The sequence below is a fragment of the Oncorhynchus clarkii genome, unplaced genomic scaffold (genome assembly GCF_045791955.1).
Source record: "Oncorhynchus clarkii lewisi isolate Uvic-CL-2024 unplaced genomic scaffold, UVic_Ocla_1.0 unplaced_contig_10506_pilon_pilon, whole genome shotgun sequence".
NCBI lineage: Eukaryota > Metazoa > Chordata > Actinopteri > Salmoniformes > Salmonidae > Oncorhynchus > Oncorhynchus clarkii.
Window position 1 is genome coordinate 27,501 of NW_027258142.1, and position 20,000 is coordinate 47,500.

Below are 20,000 nucleotides of genomic sequence, written 5' to 3' on the forward strand. Positions count from 1 at the left end.
ATTGTAAATAAAACCCTTAGCGCTGGACAAGGAGGTTACGGGAGGGTGTGACGTCTGTGTTTCCACCGCTCGGTGTGTGGTGAGAGATCTGACCACGAGGCGCTCTGCGGCGGACAACAATGGTTGATTAAAGATGCTATTCCGGATTAAATATGTATTGAAGGAGGTTGATTATCATCACTACATTAGTCATTCATATAGTCACCGATCTGCCAACAAAGTGATTATTCACAAACCACAAAAAAGGAGGTGACTAAACCCTGGTATATTCGCCTCTTACTTAGCTGATCTTTCTCAAACAGCACTGAACACGTTGACATGCACGCCAATATCCTGTTATTATTCAGGTTACCACGGTTACATGCACACCAATATCCTGTTATTATTCAGGTTACCACAGTTACATGCACACCAATATCCTGTTATTATTCAGGTTACCACGGTTACATGCACGCCAATATCCTGTTATTATTCAGGTTACCGCGGTTACATGCACGCCAATATCCTGTTATTATTCAGGTTACCACGGTTACATGCACGCCAATATCCTGTTATTATTCAGGTTACCACGGTTACATGCACGCCAATATCCTGTTATTATTCAGGTTACCACGGTTACATGCACGCCAATATCCTGTTATTATTCAGGTTACCACGGTTACATGCACGCCAATATCCTGTTATTATTCAGGTTACCACGTTGACATGCACGCCAATATCCTGTTATTATTCAGGTTACCGCGGTTACATGCACACCAATATCCTGTTATTATTCAGGTTACCGCGTTTACATGCACGCCAATATCCTGTTATTATTCAGGTTACCACGGTTACATGCACGCCAATATCCTGTTATTATTCAGGTTACCACGTTTACATGCACACCAATATCCTGTTATTATTCAGGTTACCGCGTCTACATGCACACCAATATCCTGTTATTATTCAGGTTACCACGGTTACATGCATGCCAATATCCTGTTATTATTCAGGTTACCACGGTTACATGCACGCCAATATCCTGTTATTATTCAGGTTACCGCGTTTACATGCACGCCAATATCCTGTTATTATTCAGGTTACCGCGTTTACATGCACGCCAATATCCTGTTATTATTCAGGTTACCACGGTTACATGCACGCCAATATCCTGTTATTATTCAGGTTACCACGTTTACATGCACGCCAATATCCTGTTATTATTCAGGTTACCACGGTTACATGCACGCCAATATCCTGTTATTATTCAGGTTACCACGGTTACATGCACGCCAATATCCTGTTATTATTCAGGTTACCGCGTTTACATGCACGCCAATATCCTGTTATTATTCAGGTTACCACGGTTACATGCACGCCAATATCCTGTTATTATTCAGGTTACCACGGTTACATGCACGCCAATATCCTGTTATTATTCAGGTTACCACGTTTACATGCACGCCAATATCCTGTTATTATTCAGGTTACCACGGTTACATGCACACCAATATCCTGTTATTATTCAGGTTACAACGTCTACATGCACGCCAAAATCCTGTTATTATTCAGGTTACCACGTTTACATGCACACCAATATCCTGTTATTATTCAGGTTACCGCGTCTACATGCACGCCAATATCCTGTTATTATTCAGGTTACCACGGTTACATGCACGCCAATATCCTGTTATTATTCAGGTTACCGCGTTTACATGCACGCCAATATCCTGTTATTATTCAGGTTACCACGGTTACATGCACACCAATATCCTGTTATTATTCAGGTTACCACGTTGACATGCACGCCAATATCCTGTTATTATTCAGGTTACCACGGTTACATGCACACCAATATCCTGTTATTATTCAGGTTACCACGTCTACATGCACGCCAATATCCTGTTATTATTCAGGTTACCACGTCTACATGCACGCCAATATCCTGTTATTATTCAGGTTACCACGGTTACATGCACGCCAATATCCTGTTATTATTCAGGTTACCGCGTTTACATGCACGCCAATATCCTGTTATTATTCAGGTTACCGCGTTTACATGCACGCCAATATCCTGTTATTATTCAGGTTACCACGGTTACATGCACACCAATATCCTGTTATTATTCAGGTTACCACGGTTACATGCACGCCAATATCCTGTTATTATTCAGGTTACCACGGTTACATGCACGCCAATATACTGTTATTATTCAGGTTACCACGTTGACATGCACGCCAATATCCTGTTATTATTCAGGTTACCACGGTTACATGCACACCAATATCCTGTTATTATTCAGGTTACCACGGTTACATGCACACCAATATCCTGTTATTATTCAGGTTACCACGGTTACATGCACGCCAATATCCTGTTATTATTCAGGTTACCACGGTTACATGCATGCCAATATCCTGTTATTATTCAGGTTACCACGGTTACATGCACACCAATATCCTGTTATTATTCAGGTTTCCACAGTTACATGCACACCAATATCCTGTTATTATTCAGGTTACCACGGTTACATGCACGCCAATATCCTGTTATTATTCAGGTTACCACGGTTACATGCACGCCAATATCCTGTTATTATTCAGGTTACATGCACACCAATATCCTGTTATTATTCAGGTTACATGCACACCAATATCCTGTTATTATTCAGGTTACCACGGTTACATGCACACCAATATCCTGTTATTATTCAGGTTACCACGGTTACATGCACACCAATATCCTGTTATTATTCAGGTTACATGCACACCAATATCCTGTTATTGTTCAGGTTACATGCACACCAATATCCTGTTTTTGTTCAGGTTACCATGGTTACATGCACACCAATATCCTGTTATTATTCAGGTTACCACAGTTACATGCACACCAATATCCTGTTATTATTCAGGTTACCACGGTTACATGCACACCAATATCCTGTTATTATTCAGGTTACCATGGTTACATGCACACCAATATCCTGTTATTATTCAGGTTACCACGGTTACATGCACACCAATATCCTGTTATTATTCAGGTTACATGCACATCAATATCCTGTTATTATTCAGGTTACATGCACACCAATATCCTGTTATTATTCAGGTTACATGCACACCAATATCCTGTTATTATTCAGGTTACATGCACACCAATATCCTGTTATTATTCAGGTTACCACGGTTACATGCACACCAATATCCTGTTATTATTCAGGTTACCACGGTTACATGCACACCAATATCCTGTTATTATTCAGGTTACATGCACACCAATATCCTGTTATTGTTCAGGTTACATGCACACCAATATCCTGTTATTGTTCAGGTTACCATGGTTACATGCACACCAATATCCTGTTATTATTCAGGTTACCACAGTTACATGCACACCAATATCCTGTTATTATTCAGGTTATCACGGTTACATGCACGCCAATATCCTGTTATTATTCAGGTTACCACGGTTACATGCACACCAATATCCTGTTATTATTCAGGTTACATGCACACCAATATCCTGTTATTGTTCAGGTTACATGCACACCAATATCCTGTTATTGTTCAGGTTACCATGGTTACATGCACACCAATATCCTGTTATTATTCAGGTTACCACAGTTACATGCACACCAATATCCTGTTATTGTTCAGGTTACCATGGTTACATGCACACCAATATCCTGTTATTATTCAGGTTACCACGGTTACATGCACGCCAATATCCTGTTATTATTCGTCATAATCAAGTATTCTGTTTTTGACTTGATGCATATAAACATCATATCCTGTTTACAATAAATCCCCCCCAAAAAGTTTGTATCCCAGTTATGAGAATAAAAAATATTAAAAAATATTAAAAATATTAATATTATAAATAATATTCCTGGGATATGCTAATCTTAGATGGGAAACATCTTATCCCGTCTACTGTTGTTTATTTGCTGTCTGAACAGGCTCTGTTCCACGGGTGTTGTGTGATGATGTTTTCATCTGACTGTCAAACAAATCCCTTCATAAAGTAGCTTCCTGTAGTTTCCATCCACCATGATTCAATAATTTATTTAGCTCATAGTTAGCTGAGGTTTCTGCTTATAATTTCCGACATTTGGTCGGCCATATTGTAATTTCTGACATTTGGTCGGCCATATTGTAATTTCTGACATTTGGTCGGCCATATTGTAATTTCTGACATTTGGTCGGCCATATTGTAATTTCTGACATTTGGTCGGCCATATTGTAATTTCTGACATTTGGTCGGCCATATTGTAATTTCCGACATTTGGTCGGCCATATTGTAATTTCCGACATTTGGTCGGCCATATTGTAATTTCCGACATTTGGTCGGCCATATTGTAATTTCCGACATTTGGTCGGCCATATTGTAATTTCCGACATTTGGTCGGCCATATTGTAATTTCCGACATTTGGTCGGCCATATTGTAATTTCCGACATTTGGTCGGCCATATTGTAATTTCTGACATTTGGTCGGCCATTTTGTAATTTCTGACATTTGGTCGGCCATTTGTTTGTCAACTATAGTTAAGATACATGCAGCTTCTGTTCTGTTAGAAAACTAAATAAAGTAGTGCTGACCAGAATAACGTCTTACATCGTTAGAATGAATGCATTAGTAATCTAGTTAACACCGGTATAGTTGTCTGTTTTGTTTTAGGGACCGGGGAGAAAACTCAATAACTCCCAGAACAGTGGAAAGACCAGTCCCATGCAACATGTCCAACTGTCATCAGTTTGTCCGGTTTTAAGGAAATGAAAAAAATGTCAAAATGATAAAACACGTTTCTGATAAGACTTCAGTTCGTCTTGGATGCATATTTTATGTGGTTGAAATAGTGTCTGCTTGCATAACAGAGTCAAAGACAACACATATAAGACCTTAAGAGGATATGAGCTACTACCCAGAATACTGTGGTGACTGACATTACACCTTTCATAGCTGATTCTTCGCAAACAAGCACCCAGAGACCAGGGCTTCTCAAACAGGCACCCAGAGACCAGGGCTTCTCAAACAGACATCCAGAGACCAGGGCTTCTCAAACAAGCACCCAGAGACCAGGGCTTCTCAAACAGGCACCCAGAGACCAGGGCTTCTCAAACCGTCACCCAGAGACCAGGGCTTCTCAAACAGGCACCCAGAGACCAGGGCTTCTCAAACAGGCACCCAGAGACCAGGGCTTCTCAAACAGACATCCAGAGACCAGGGCTTCTCAAACAAGCACCCAGAGACCAGGGCTTCTCAAACAGGCACCCAGAGACCAGGGCTTCTCAAACCGTCACCCAGAGACCAGGGCTTCTCAAACCGTCACCCAGAGACCAGGGCTTCTCAAACAGGCACCCAGAGACCAGGGCTTCTCAAACAGGCACCCAGAGACCAGGGCTTCACAAACAGGCACTCAGAGACCAGGGCTTCTCAAACAGGCACCCAGAGACCAGGGCTTCTCAAACAGGCACTCAGAGACCAGGGCTTCTCAAACAGGCACCCAGAGACCAGGGCTTCACAAACAGGCACCCAGAGACCAGGGCTTCACAAACAGGCACCCAGAGACCAGGGCTTCACAAACAGGCACCCAGAGACCAGGACATCTTGTGAGTGAGTGAGGAACAATTAAAAACATGTTTCCCCTTTGAAGGCCAAATGTCATCAATCATTCAAAACAGTTGCAGTCTAATTGACAGCACAGCATGGCCAGCAAGCCAGGACCAGTAGAAGACAAGGTCTGGTGAGTTTCTCTTGGTAAAGTGGTGTGAATGGTGGATAGTGCAACAAGTCATCTCACCTGCCCTGAAGAAGTAAGGAGCATCCTCTTCTTTCTGGATCCTATCTGTGAATAACTGCAATTACAATGGAGGGACAAAGGTTTTCACTATTTTATAGTTATTGGAACATCAGTAGGGTGAGGTCAACTCGACCTTGAAATGTGAACGTCAGTAGGGTGAGGTCAACTCGACCTTGAAATGTGAACGTCACAGACAGTGAGTCTGTCATTCAGTATACAATGAACATCACAGACAGTGAGTCTGTCATTCAGTATCAATGAACATCACAGACAGTGAGTCTGTCATTCAGTATCAATGAACATCACAGACAGTGAGTCTGTCATTCAGTATCAATGAACATCACAGACAGTGAGTCTGTCATTCAGTATCAATGAACATCACAGACAGTGAGTCTGTCATTCAGTATACAATGAACATCACAGACAGTGAGTCTGTCATTCAGTATACAATGAACATCACAGACAGCGAGTCTGTCATTCAGTATACAATGAACATCACAGACAGTGAGTCTGTCATTCAGTATACAATGAACATCACAGACAGTGAGTCTGTCATTCAGTATACAATGAACATCACAGACAGTGAGTCTGTCATTCAGTATACAATGAACATCACAGACAGTGAGTCTGTCATTCAGTATCAATGAACATCACAGACAGCGAGTCTGTCATTCAGTATACAATGAACATCACAGACAGTGAGTCTGTCATTCAGTATCAATGAACATCACAGACAGTGAGTCTGTCATTCAGTATCAATGAACATCACAGACAGTGAGTCTGTCATTCAGTATACAATGAACATCACAGACAGTGAGTCTGTCATTCAGTATCAATGAACATCACAGACAGTGAGTCTGTCATTCAGTATACAATGAACATCACAGACAGCGAGTCTGTCATTCAGTATACAATGAACATCACAGACAGTGAGTCTGTCATTCAGTATCAATGAACATCACAGACAGTGAGTCTGTCATTCAGTATACAATGAACATCACAGACAGTGAGTCTGTCATTCAGTATACAATGAACATCACAGACAGTGAGTCTGTCATTCAGTATACAATGAACATCACAGACAGCGAGTCTGTCATTCAGTATACAATGAACATCACAGACAGTGAGTCTGTCATTCAGTATCAATGAACATCACAGACAGTGAGTCTGTCATTCAGTATCAATGAACATCACAGACAGTGAGTCTGTCATTCAGTATACAATGAACATCACAGACAGTGAGTCTGTCATTCAGTATCAATGAACATCACAGACAGTGAGTCTGTCATTCAGTATACAATGAACATCACAGACAGCGAGTCTGTCATTCAGTATACAATGAACATCACAGACAGTGAGTCTGTCATTCAGTATACAATGAACATCACAGACAGTGAGTCTGTCATTCAGTATACAATGAACATCACAGACAGCGAGTCTGTCATTCAGTATACAATGAACATCACAGACAGCGAGTCTGTCATTCAGTATACAATGAACATCACAGACAGTGAGTCTGTCATTCAGTATCAATGAACATCACAGACAGTGAGTCTGTCATTCAGTATACAATGAACATCACAGACAGTGAGTCTGTCATTCAGTATACAATGAACATCACAGACAGTGAGTCTGTCATTCAGTATCAATGAACATCACAGACAGTGAGTCTGTCATTCAGTATACAATGAACATCACAGACAGCGAGTCTGTCATTCAGTATACAATGAACATCACAGACAGTGAGTCTGTCATTCAGTATACAATGAACATCACAGACAGTGAGTCTGTCATTCAGTATACAATGAACATCACAGACAGTGAGTCTGTCATTCAGTATACAATGAACATCACAGACAGCGAGTCTGTCATTCAGTATACAATGAACATCACAGACAGTGAGTCTGTCATTCAGTATACAATGAACATCACAGACAGTGAGTCTGTCATTCAGTATACAATGAACATCACAGACAGCGAGTCTGTCATTCAGTATACAATGAACATCACAGACAGCGAGTCTGTCATTCAGTATACAATGAACATCACAGACAGTGAGTCTGTCATTCAGTATACAATGAACATCACAGACAGCGAGTCTGTCATTCAGTATACAATGAACATCACAGACAGTGAGTCTGTCATTCAGTATCAATGAACATCACAGACAGTGAGTCTGTCATTCAGTATACAATGAACATCACAGACAGTGAGTCTGTCATTCAGTATACAATGAACATCAATGAATTCTTCAATAATGTACATTAACTAATACAACAGACAATTATTACGCACACATACACACACACACACACACAATTATCTTACTCCAATTTCTTGAATTTCTCTCTCCCCGCAGCGACATATTGTTCCCCGCTCTGTAGATGGTCCAGGCAGGCCACCCGATGGCCCATTCTAGGGGTGTAGATGTTCCGAACCGCTCCAAACGGAGCCTGCACACCCCACGTCACATCTCGAAGAAAAGTATCAAAATTGGACACTCTCTTTTGGTTTACCACTAACCGGCGAGCCTCGTAAAACGGATCTCCATTTCGATACACGAATATGTTCTTCACGACAGGTTGCGATAGAAAACTGGGCTTTTCAGAGTTCATGACGATCGGGGTGAAAGTACTGTGAAGGCTGTGCTAGATCATTTCCCCACACAAATAAAAATGCATCGAATTTCAACGTAGTTGACCACTTCTGTTACAGGATAGGACGGGTCGTCATTATCGATACGCCATTACCGGATATTTTAGGTCCATTCAGTCAACGTTTTCAAATGAGCATCTTGAACTTCGCATAAAATAGTCCAACCTGAACGAAAGTGATGCTACTTTGAAGTTAGCTGAGTTCTTCCAGCGTCCATGCTATCCAGGTAAATACTTCCTGGTAAAAATGTTTCTGAATGTAACGGTAACAACTTCATAAAAAGGCACACGCAGAGAATCAGGTGGCGTGCCCCGTTATGCCCAGGTGACCGTAGAAGTCTCGTGTGTATCATACCGTTTTCCTACGGTTCAACGCCGAGGTGTCACGGGAGGGCAGGTGTTGGAGCCGTTTCTATAGAAACACACACAGTCACACCGCTTGTCACTAACTATAAAGCAACAGGTGGGTTAATAACTCAACTAAAAATAAGTGAATGGAATATAAACGTTGTGAATGGGGAACAAGCCGTAAGCACACGTCTAACTCTGTACAAAAAAAAAAGTGAAGAGAATCAATTTACAAAATAAAAATCTATGGAACCTTTAAAGGCCCAATGCAGACGTTTTTATCTCCAATATCAAATCATTTCTGGTTAACAATGAAGTATCTTACCGCAAGTGTTTTAAATTAAAATTGTAAAAAAAATAAAGAAACGTATTATTCGCAAATAGCATTTTGTCAAGCAAGAATGTTGCTAGGACTGTCTGGGAGTGGTCTGAATGGGGAGGGGAAAACTGAAAACGAGCTGTTATTGGCAGAGAGGTTTGGAACTCTCTTTCTTATTGGTCTATTAACTAATTAACCACATAGGGACGGTCACCAGGAGATGTCTTTCCGAACAGCTCTCACAATTAAAGTGCATTTGCATAATTTTCACTATTTCACAGTATTAATCCAACCACCTAGTGTGGAAATATATCTAACACACAGCACTGGGCCTTTAAAGTTTGAAAAGTAATTTAGTTTTAATTAGATATCAAGGGACCAATTGGAGGTCCTGTGTTGGATCTTGAACATCGATGAAAAACATGTTTGTTTTTGTGGACTATATATTGTGTTGCATGGCAACAGAGATGCAGAACATTTCACAGTGTGTATGGCTCTCAAAGGTGCAATATGCAGAAATAACTCCGACCATTTCCTGGTTACTAAAATTCGAACAGTTCGCCTAATTTCAGTTTATGTGACAAAACAAGCAGTCATTGTGTAGAGAATCATCGTACCATCTAAACCGCTGTGAAATATATTTTCCATAACCCCGAAAAAAAAAGAATGTTCAGCTGTTTGAATCTGGTGTACAAAACCGAAACTTAAGAATGGGGAAGCATAGAAATAGCACACATAGAAGAGATCTACTGCTTCTTAGATTTGTTTTCAATGATAATCACAGATCTATAACTGACATTTCTATGTGAATTTTCATTGTGTCGGCCAAAATGGGACACATTGCAGCCTGAAACAACAGAGGTTAGATCACACCAAGACAACAGAGGTGATGAATGTCATTTTGTTATTTCTAAATGTATGCCTAATTTCCATGGTACATTTACAATAACATGATTTTACAATATTGTAGACATTCTGGTCAATTCGTACATGTAGACATTGTGCTGCCATCCTGTTAGAAGGTAACAGATTATTTTATTACAATGGTTCAATTGGATTTTCATTGTGTGCAATGGTGTTATTTGCCCCCTAGTGGATGTTTCTGGTACTTAGAAAGACTACGCAAACAGAAAGTAGAGAATTTGTTCTGCACACATAGAAGCAGCTACAAACAACGCTACGGTGCAGGTCTTTCAATGTAGTTATTTCTTGTCACGCTTCAGCCTTGGAAAATATTTGTTTGTAAGTTCAATTCAAGCATTTAGCTAATGGTTATAATCTTGTTATTGATAGAGTTGCTTACATGTCAATGTTGGTTGCATTTACTCACAAATTGCAATGCTTTTCATGTATGTCGTTAGCTGTATTACTTTGCTCGTGCGTCATGCAAACGAATTGTAAAATATACAATACTGTAGTTTGTTACTGTTCCTAGTGTAATATGCTTTGTTATTCTACATAAATGGTTGTACATTATTAGAGTAATGAAAGGAGCTAATTACCATATGAGTAACAATTAGCTATATGGTTTGGCATCATGCCAGATGCATGGTACCTTAGCGCGTGCTTTGTATTTATGCAACTTCAAATGTATAATGTACAGCTACTGTCGGTGTGAATTGAATACTAAAGTATATTCTTTTCTGTATTTTGCAGTTTCACAACATAAACGTTTTCAATATATTCATTCAAGAAAAGTCACGCCTTGGGAGTTTTATTGAAGACTTAGTTGTTAGCTATCTGTCTAGTTTTGCATGGGAACGCAACTCAAGGGCAGAATAGTGAAAAAACATCATCACAGCGGGCTCAAGCACAAGAATAACTGCACACGGTGGTTATGTTTCTACGTTCATCAGCCAACAAAGCCTCTTATCCTAGGGAAGACCAGCAGTCTACGATGCAACAACCAGAGTCAGGTGTTCAACAGAGAGAGATGGAAGAGCCTCTTCAGCACATTGGGACCAAGTCTCAATCTACAAGATCAAGGTCATCAAAACAGTCAAGCAGATCCTCAACGGTGAGTTTTGCAGCCGTCAAAGCACGCGCCAAGGCGGACGCAGCACGCGCACAAGTCTCTTATGCTGAGAAGGAAGCTTCTGTGATGAAACAAAGGGCAGAAATAGAGGCCAGCTTGTTGAAGCAAAAAGCTGACCTCGAGGCAAGTTTATATGTTCTCCAAGTTGAGAGAGCAGCTGCTGCTGCGTTGGCTGAAGCTGCAGCCTTTGAAGAAGCTGTAGAAGCAGAACGCAGAGAGCTTCGCAAAGAACTAGACACAGGGACACAGCCCTTAAGTCCAGTCCAACGTACATGTGAGTATGTGCAACAACATGCTAGGCCCTACTTTGCTGAACTTCCATTTGAAGTGCAGAAACAAGAGCTTAGTGTTGACCCAGCTACATGCCATAATCCAGAAAGTAGCAAACAACGGAGCATAAGCAGAGACTCTCCGTTCAAAAGGAATGAACAGCAGCATGGTGGAAATGGAAAACAAGCCCACTTCCAGTCACACACACAAAACTTCCCTGAGTCACAAGTGGCACCAGACCTCATCAAGTACCTCCTACGCCGTGAGATGGTGAGTTCCGGACTCCTGAAGTTTGATGATCGTCCTGAAAATTATTGGGCATGGAAAGCATCCTTTCTCAATGCGACCAGAGACTTGAATTTATCAGCCGGGGAAGAGTTAGATCTAATTACCAAGTGGCTAGGGGCAGAGTCGTCTGAGCAAGCAAACAGAATTAGATCTGTCCATATTTTCAACGCAACAGCAGGACTTAACATGGTCTGGCAACGACTAGAAGAGTGCTATGGTACACCCGAAGTGATCGAGAATGCACTGTTGAAGAAAATTGAGGATTTTCCAAAACTGGCTAACAAAGACAATCACAAACTAAGAGAACTAGGTGACATTCTTCTCGAACTGGAGTGTGCTAAAGTAGAAGGGTACCTTCCAGGCCTCGCTTATCTGGACACATCTCGGGGGGTAAACCCTATTGTAGAGAAACTTCCATTCAGTTTACAAGAAAAATGGATAGCACAGGGATCCAAATATAAGGAGGACTATCGGGTAGCATTCCCACCATTCTCGTTCTTCTCGAGATTCATCAGGAATCAGGCGAAAATTAGAAATGACCCCAGCTTCACCCTCTACACCTCAACTAACCAGGTGCCCATGAAAAGTGAGAAACCTGCCAGGTACAGCAGCAAGACACCTGTGACTGTATACAAGACAGATGTGCCATCTGAGGCCTCAGACCACCAAACCAAACCCAGTAAGACAAAAGTTGAAAACCCTGACCATCACTGTCCAATACATAACAAGCCTCATCCTCTTAAAAAGTGTTGTGGGTTTAGATACAAAACTCTAGATGAGCGCAAATCATATCTCAAAGACAATGGCATTTGTTTCCGATGTTGTGGGTCAACTCAGCACAGAGCTAAAGACTGTAAGGTTTCAATCAAGTGCTCTGAGTGCGACAGCGACAGGCATCTTGCTGCTCTGCATCCAGGCCCAGCCCCTTCATATACAGACACCGCTACAGCAGAGAAAGAGCATGGTGGGGAGCAAGGTGACGATGCTCTTCTATCTGTCACCTCAAAGTGTACAGAGATCTGTGGTGAGGCAGTCAATCCAAGATCATGTTCAAAAATATGCCTAGTCAAAGCTTATCCGGCTGGGAAAAGAGAGAAAGCTGTCAAAATGTATGTAGTGCTTGATGAACAGAGTAACAAATCTCTGGCCAAGACAGAGTTTTTCAGTCTCTTCAACATCAATGACAACTCTGCTCCATACACCATGAAGACGTGTTCTGGGGTAACAGAGACTTCGGGCAGGAGAGCCGTCAACTTCATGGTGGAGTCTATAGATGGACACATGCAGCTCACTCTCCCTACTCTGATAGAGTGTGATATGATGCCAGACGATAGGATGGAGATTCCCTCCTCCGACATTGCGTATCATCATCCCCATCTGCAACCAGTTATGGACAAAATTCCAGCAGTGGACCCAGACGCTCCCATCCTCCTGCTCTTAGGACGAGACATCTTAAGGGTACACAAGGTACGAGAGCAAATCAATGGGCCCCACGACACTCCTTATGCACAGCGACTCGACCTCGGGTGGGTCATCGTGGGTGAGGTCTGTCTGGGAACGGCTCACCGACCAGCCAATGTTAACGTGTTCAGGACAAACATACTTCAAAATGGTCGCACATCCTATCTGAGCCCTTGCCCTGACATCATCCAGGTAAAAGAGAACTACAACAGCGTAGCTCAGAAACACATCTCTCCCTCTACAGTGCACTCGAGAGATCCAATCACAACTGTGAACACAGACAGCCTGGGATGTTCCGTGTTCGACAAAACACAAGACGATGATAAACCAGCACCATCAGTGGAGGACAAAGCCTTCTTGGACATTATGGATAAACAGGTTTTCCAGGATGATGGAAACAACTGGGTGGCTCCACTACCCTTTCGCCCCACTAGACGTCGCCTCCCTAATAACAGGGAGCAGGCCATGAACCGTCTCACATCACTTCGCAGGACTTTAGACAAAAAGCCTGACATGAAGCGTCACTTTATTGACTTCATGCAAAAGATGCTGGATAACGACCAAGCCGAACCTTCACAGCCACTAGAGGGAGACAAAGAACGTTGGTATCTGCCCATATTTGGTGTTTACCATCCACAAAAGCCTGAACAAATACAAGTAGTATTTGACTCCAGTGCTAAGTGTCAAGGAGTGTCACTTAACGATGTTCTGCTCAGTGGTCCAGACTTAAACAACACACTCTTGGGTGTCCTAATGGGTTTCCGCAAGGATTGCATTGCACTAACAGCAGATGTGCAACAAATGTTTTACTGTTTTGGTGTACGTGAGGATCACAGAGATTACTTAAGGTTTCTCTGGTATGAAGACAACAACCCAGATAGAAACATAACCGAGTACAGGATGAAAGTCCATGTATTTGGGAACAGCCCTTCACCAGCCGTAGCCATCTACTGCATGAGACGAGCAGCGCTACAGGGTGAGAAGGAACACGGGTCAGAACCAAAGCAATATGTAGTGAGGAACTTCTACGTCGATGATGGTCTGACATCAGTAGCTACTACAGAAGAAGCTATCAACATTCTAAGAAAAACACAAGCAATGTTGGCGGAGTCCAACATGAAACTACACAAGATTGCATCCAATAGCAAAACAGTTATGGAAGCCTTCCCTATGGAGGACCGTGCGAAAGACTTAAAATATCTGGACCTAGGAGTGGATCCTCTCCCCTTTCAACGGAGTCTGGGACTTTCCTGGAACCTGGAAACGGACACCTTCTCATTCCAGGTGTCCCACAATGAGAAGCCTTTTACGCGGAGAGGCATCCTGTCCACAGTGAATAGTCTTTATGACCCCCTTGGGTTCGTGGCTCCAATAACAATGCAAGGTAAAGCCTTAATCAGAGAACTCTCTTCTGATCAGAGTGAGTGGGATGTCCCTCTTCCCACAGAAAAAGAAGAGACATGGAAAAAGTGGAAGCAAGTCCAGTGTCTCGCTGACACCTTTTGGAAAAGGTGGAGACAGGAGTACCTGACAACGCTGCAGAGACGCAGAAAATGGACAGCAGAAAAGCCAAATGTAAAAGTGGGAGATGTTGTCTTATTGAAAGACAGTCAGGCACACAGAAATGACTGGCCAGTCGGGCTTGTGGTAAAAACCTTTCCCAGTACTGACAAAAAGGCTAGGAAAGTAGAACTAAAAATTGTCAAGCAAGGAGCTGCTAAGGTGTTTCTGAGACCAATCTCAGAGATTGTTGTTCTTCTTTCTGAATCATCCTAGAGACAAAAGATAAAAATAGAAAGGGCATTATTTGTTTCTTGATATGTTTTATTTCATAGTGGCACAATTTCATTATACCAGGCGGGGAGTGTGCTGCCATCCTGTTAGAAGGTAACAGATTATTTTATTACAATGGTTCAATTGGATTTTCATTGTGTGCAATGGTGTTATTTGCCCCCTAGTGGATGTTTCTGGTACTTAGAAAGACTACGCAAACAGAAAGTAGAGAATTTGTTCTGCACGCATAGAAGCAGCTACAAACAACGCTACGGTGCAGGTCTTTCAATGTAGTTATTTCTTGTCACGCTTCAGCCTTGGAAAATATTTGTTTGTAAGTTCAATTCAAGCATTTAGCTAATGGTTATAATCTTGTTATTGATAGAGTTGCTTACATGTCAATGTTGGTTGCATTTACTCACAAATTGCAATGCTTTTCATGTATGTCGTTAGCTGTATTACTTTGCTCGTGCGTCATGCAAACGAATTGTAAAATATACAATACTGTAGTTTGTTACTGATCCTAGTGTAATATGCTTTGTTATTCTACATAAATGGTTGTACATTATTAGAGTAATGAAAGGAGCTAATTACCATATGAGTAACAATTAGCTATATGGTTTGGCATCATGCCAGATGCATGGTACCTTAGCGCGTGCTTTGTATTTATGCAACTTCAAATGTATAATGTACAGCTACTGTCGGTGTGAATTGAATACTAAAGTATATTCTTTTCTGTATTTTGCAGTTTCACAACATAAACGTTTTCAATATATTCATTCAAGAAAAGTCACGCCTTGGGAGTTTTATTGAAGACTTAGTTGTTAGCTATCTGTCTAGTTTTGCATGGGAACGCAACTCAAGGGCAGAATAGACATAGTAGCCTATTACTACAGATCTATGCAGCTTTTAAATCCTTTACAAACCCACAGAGAGATCACTCAAACATCACAGCAACAGGAGCACAGTGTGTTGTTACTGACAAGGCCACAAGATGGTGGCATAGTATTAGATGTTGAACCAGTCTTTCTCTCTCTCTCTCTCTGTCTCTCTCTCTCTCTGTGTGTCTCTCTCTCTGTCTCTCTCTCTCTGTCTCTCTGTCTCTGTCTCTCTCTCTCTCTCTCTCTCTCTGTCTCTCTCTCTCTCTCTCTCTCTCTCTCTGTCTCTCTCTCTCTCTCCCTCTCTCTATCTCTCTCTCCCCTCTCTCTCTCTCTCTCTCTCTCTCTCTCTCTCTCTCTCTCTCTCTCTCTCTCTCTCTCTCTCTCTCTCTGTCTCTCTCTCTCCCTCTCTCTATCTCTCTCTGTCTCTCTCTCTCTCTCCCTCTCTCTATCTCTCTCTCCCTCCCTCTCTCTCTCCCTCTCTCTCTCTCTCTCTCTCTCTCTCTGTCTCTCTCTCTCTCTCTCCCTGTCTCTCTCTCTCTCTCTCTCTCTCTCTCTCTCTCTCTGTCTCTCTCTGTCTCTCTCTCTCTCTCTCTCTCACTCTCTCTCCCTCTCTCTCCCAGTATGTGAAGACATTAAATAAGAATAGAATCCATTATTTCTAAATGATAGTTTTAATGGTTTGAGACTATACAGTACTTTAGAAGAAGTATTAGATGTATTAGTATTAGATGTAGTAATGACAGCAGTTAAACCCTATCCTAGAGGGGGTTATTAGATGTAGTAATGACAGCAGCAGTTAAACCCTATCCTAGAGGTGGTTACTAGATGTAGTAATGACAGCAGTTAAACCCTATCCTAGAGGTGATTATTAGATGTAGTAACGACAGCAGTTAAACCCTATCCTAGAGGTGGTTACTAGATGTAGTAATGACAGCAGTTAAACCCTATCCTAGAGGTGATTATTAGATGTAGTAACGACAGCAGTTAAACCCTATCCTAGAGGGGGTTATTAGATGTAGTAATGACAGCAGTTAAACCCTATCCTAGAGGTGGTTACTAGATGTAGTAACGACAGCAGTTAAACCCCTATCCTAGAGGTGGTTATTAGATGTAGTAATGACAGCAGTTAAACCCTATCCTAGAGGGGGTTATTAGATGTAGTAATGACAGCAGTTAAACCCTATCCTAGAGGTGGATATTAGATGTAGTAATGACAGCAGTTAAACCCTATCCTAGAGGTGGTTACTAGATGTAGTAATGACAGCAGTTAAACCCTATCCTAGAGGTGGTTATTAGATGTAGTAATGACAGCAGTTAAACCCCTATCCTAGAGGGGGTTATTAGATGTAGTAATGACAGCAGTTAAACCCCTATCCTAGAGGTGGTTACTAGATGTAGTAATGACAGCAGTTAAACCCCATCCTAGAGGTGGTTATTAGATGTAGTAACGACAGCAGTTAAACCCTATCCTAGAGGTGGTTACTAGATGTAGTAATGACAGCAGTTAAACCCTATCCTAGAGGGGGTTATTAGATGTAGTAATGGCAGCAGTTAAACCCTATCCTAGAGGTGGTTACTAGATGTAGTAATGACAGCAGTTAAACCCTATCCTAGAGGGGGTTATTAGATGTAGTAATGACAGCAGTTAAACCCTATCCTAGAGGTGGTTATTAGATGTAGTAATGACAGCAGTTAAACCCCTATCCTAGAGGTGGTTACTAGATGTAGTAATGACAGCAGTTAAACCCTATCCTAGAGGTGGTTATTAGATGTAGTAATGACAGCAGTTAAACCCTATCCTAGAGGGGGTTATTAGATGTAGTAATGACAGCAGTTAAACCCTATCCTAGAGGTGGTTACTAGATGTAGTAATGACAGCAGTTAAACCCTATCCTAGAGGTGGTTATTAGATGTAGTAATGACAGCAGTTAAACCCTATCCTAGAGGGGGTTATTAGATGTAGTAATGACAGCAGTTAAACCCTATCCTAGAGGTGGTTATTAGATGTAGTAATGACAGCAGTTAAACCCTATCCTAGAGGTGGTTATTAGATGTAGTAATGACAGCAGCAGTTAAACCCCTATCCTAGAGGTGGTTACTAGATGTAGTAATGACAGCAGTTAAACCCTATCCTAGAGGTGGTTATTAGATGTAGTAATGACAGCAGTTAAACCCTATCCTAGAGGTGGTTATTAGATGTAGTAATGACAGCAGTTAAACCCCTATCCTAGAGGGGGTTATTAGATGTAGTAATGACAGCAGTTAAACCCTATCCTAGAGGGGGTTATTAGATGTAGTAATGACAGCAGTTAAACCCCTATCCTAGAGGGGGTTATTAGATGTAGTAATGACAGCAGTTAAACCCTATCCTAGAGGTGGTTATTAGATGTAGTAATGACAGCAGCAGTTAAACCCTATCCTAGAGGTGGTTACTAGATGTAGTAATGACAGCAGTTAAACCCCTATCCTAGAGGGGGTTATTAGATGTAGTAATGACAGCAGTTAAACCCTATCCTAGAGGGGGTTACTAGATGTAGTAATGACAGCAGTTAAACCCTATCCTAGAGGTGGATATTAGATGTAGTAATGACAGCAGTTAAACCCTATCCTAGAGGTGGTTATTAGATATAGTAATGACAGCAGCAGTTAAACCCTATCCTAGAGGTGGTTATTAGATGTAGTAATGACAACAGTTAAACCCTATCCTAGAGGGGGTTACTAGATGTAGTAATGACAGCAGTTAAACCCTATCCTAGAGGTGGTTACTAGATGTAGTAATGACAGCAGTTAAACCCTATCCTAGAGGTGGTTATTAGATATAGTAATGACAGCAGCAGTTAAACCCTATCCTAGAGGGGGTTATTAGATGTAGTAATGACAGCAGTTAAACCCTATCCTAGAGGGGGTTATTAGATGTAGTAATGACAGCAGTTAAACCCTATCCTAGAGGTGGTTATTAGATGTAGTAATGACAGCAGTTAAACCCCTATCCTAGAGGTGGTTATTAGATGTAGTAATGACAGCAGTTAAACCCTATCCTAGAGGTGGTTATTAGATGTAGTAATGACAGCAGTTAAACCCTATCCTAGAGGTGGTTATTAGATGTAGTAATGACAGCAGTTAAACCCTATCCTAGAGGTGGTTACTAGATGTAGTAACGACAGCAGTTAAACCCTATCCTAGAGGGGGTTATTAGATGTAGTAATGAGAGCAGCAGTTAAACCCTATCCTAGAGGTGGTTATTAGATGTAGTAATGACAGCAGCAGTTAAACCCTATCCTAGAGGTGGTTACTAGATGTAGTAATGACAGCAGCAGTTAAACCCTATCCTAGAGGTGGTTACTAGATGTAGTAATGACAGCAGCAGTTAAACCCTATCCTAGAGGGGGTTATTAGATGTAGTAATGACAGCAGTTAAACCCTATCCTAGAGGTGGTTATTAGATGTAGTAATGACAGCAGCAGTTAAACCCTATCCTAGAGGGGGTTATTAGATGTAGTAATGACAGCAGTTAAACCCTATCCTAGAGGTGGTTATTAGATGTAGTAATGACAGCAGTTAAACCCTATCCTAGAGGGGGTTATTAGATGTAGTAATGACAGCAGTTAAACCCCTATCCTAGAGGGGGTTATTAGATGTAGTAATGACAGCAGTTAAACCCTATCCTAGAGGTGGTTACTAGATGTAGTAATGACAGCAGTTAAACCCCTATCCTAGAGGGGGTTATTAGATGTAGTAATGACAGCAGTTAAACCCTATCCTAGATGTGGTTATTAGATGTAGTAATGACAGCAGTTAAACCCCTATCCTAGAGGTGGTTACTAGATGTAGTAATGACAGCAGCAGTTAAACCCTATCCTAGAGGTGGTTATTAGATGTAGTAATGACAGCAGCAGTTAAACCCTATCCTAGAGGTGGTTACTAGATGTAGTAATGACAGCAGTTAAACCCTATCCTAGAGGTGGTTATTAGATGTAGTAATGACAGCAGCAGTTAAACCCTATCCTAGAGGGGGTTATTAGATGTAGTAATGACAGCAGTTAAACCCTATCCTAGAGGTGGTTATTAGATGTAGTAATGACAGCAGCAGTTAAACCCTATCCTAGAGGGGGTTATTAGATGTAGTAATGACAGCAGTTAAACCCCTATCCTAGAGGGGGTTATTAGATGTAGTAATGACAGCAGTTAAA

The 20,000-nt window shown here is 41.5% G+C and overlaps 2 protein-coding genes across 2 annotated transcripts in view; one reads left to right on the forward strand and one right to left on the reverse strand.

Moving 5' to 3' along the window:
• LOC139395850 (doublecortin domain-containing protein 2-like) overlaps positions 1-8,396 on the reverse strand; it is a 14,113-nt gene extending 5,717 nt beyond the window's left edge. Inside the window, exons 1-2 of the mRNA XM_071143159.1 lie at positions 8,110-8,396; positions 5,782-5,836 (exon numbers count right to left, since the gene is read on the reverse strand). Of these exons, the coding sequence (XP_070999260.1) occupies positions 5,782-5,836; positions 8,110-8,396 (342 nt within the window). The remainder of the gene's footprint in view (positions 1-5,781; positions 5,837-8,109) is intronic.
• Positions 8,397-10,246: 1,850 nt separating this feature from the next.
• Positions 10,247-15,718, forward strand: LOC139395849 (uncharacterized). The gene is made up of 2 exons (XM_071143158.1): positions 10,247-10,344; positions 10,759-15,718. Exon 2 carries the CDS (start codon positions 10,940-10,942, stop codon positions 14,930-14,932), a length of 3,993 nt encoding a protein of 1,330 aa, XP_070999259.1. The 5' UTR covers positions 10,247-10,344; positions 10,759-10,939; the 3' UTR covers positions 14,933-15,718.
• Positions 15,719-20,000: the final 4,282 nt, after the last annotated feature.

Bases quoted from the DNA above. Each gene is read 5' to 3' on its own strand.
- LOC139395849 (XM_071143158.1), top strand. From the start codon at position 10,940: ATGTTTCTACGTTCATCAGCCAACAAAGCCTCTTATCCTAGGGAAGAC.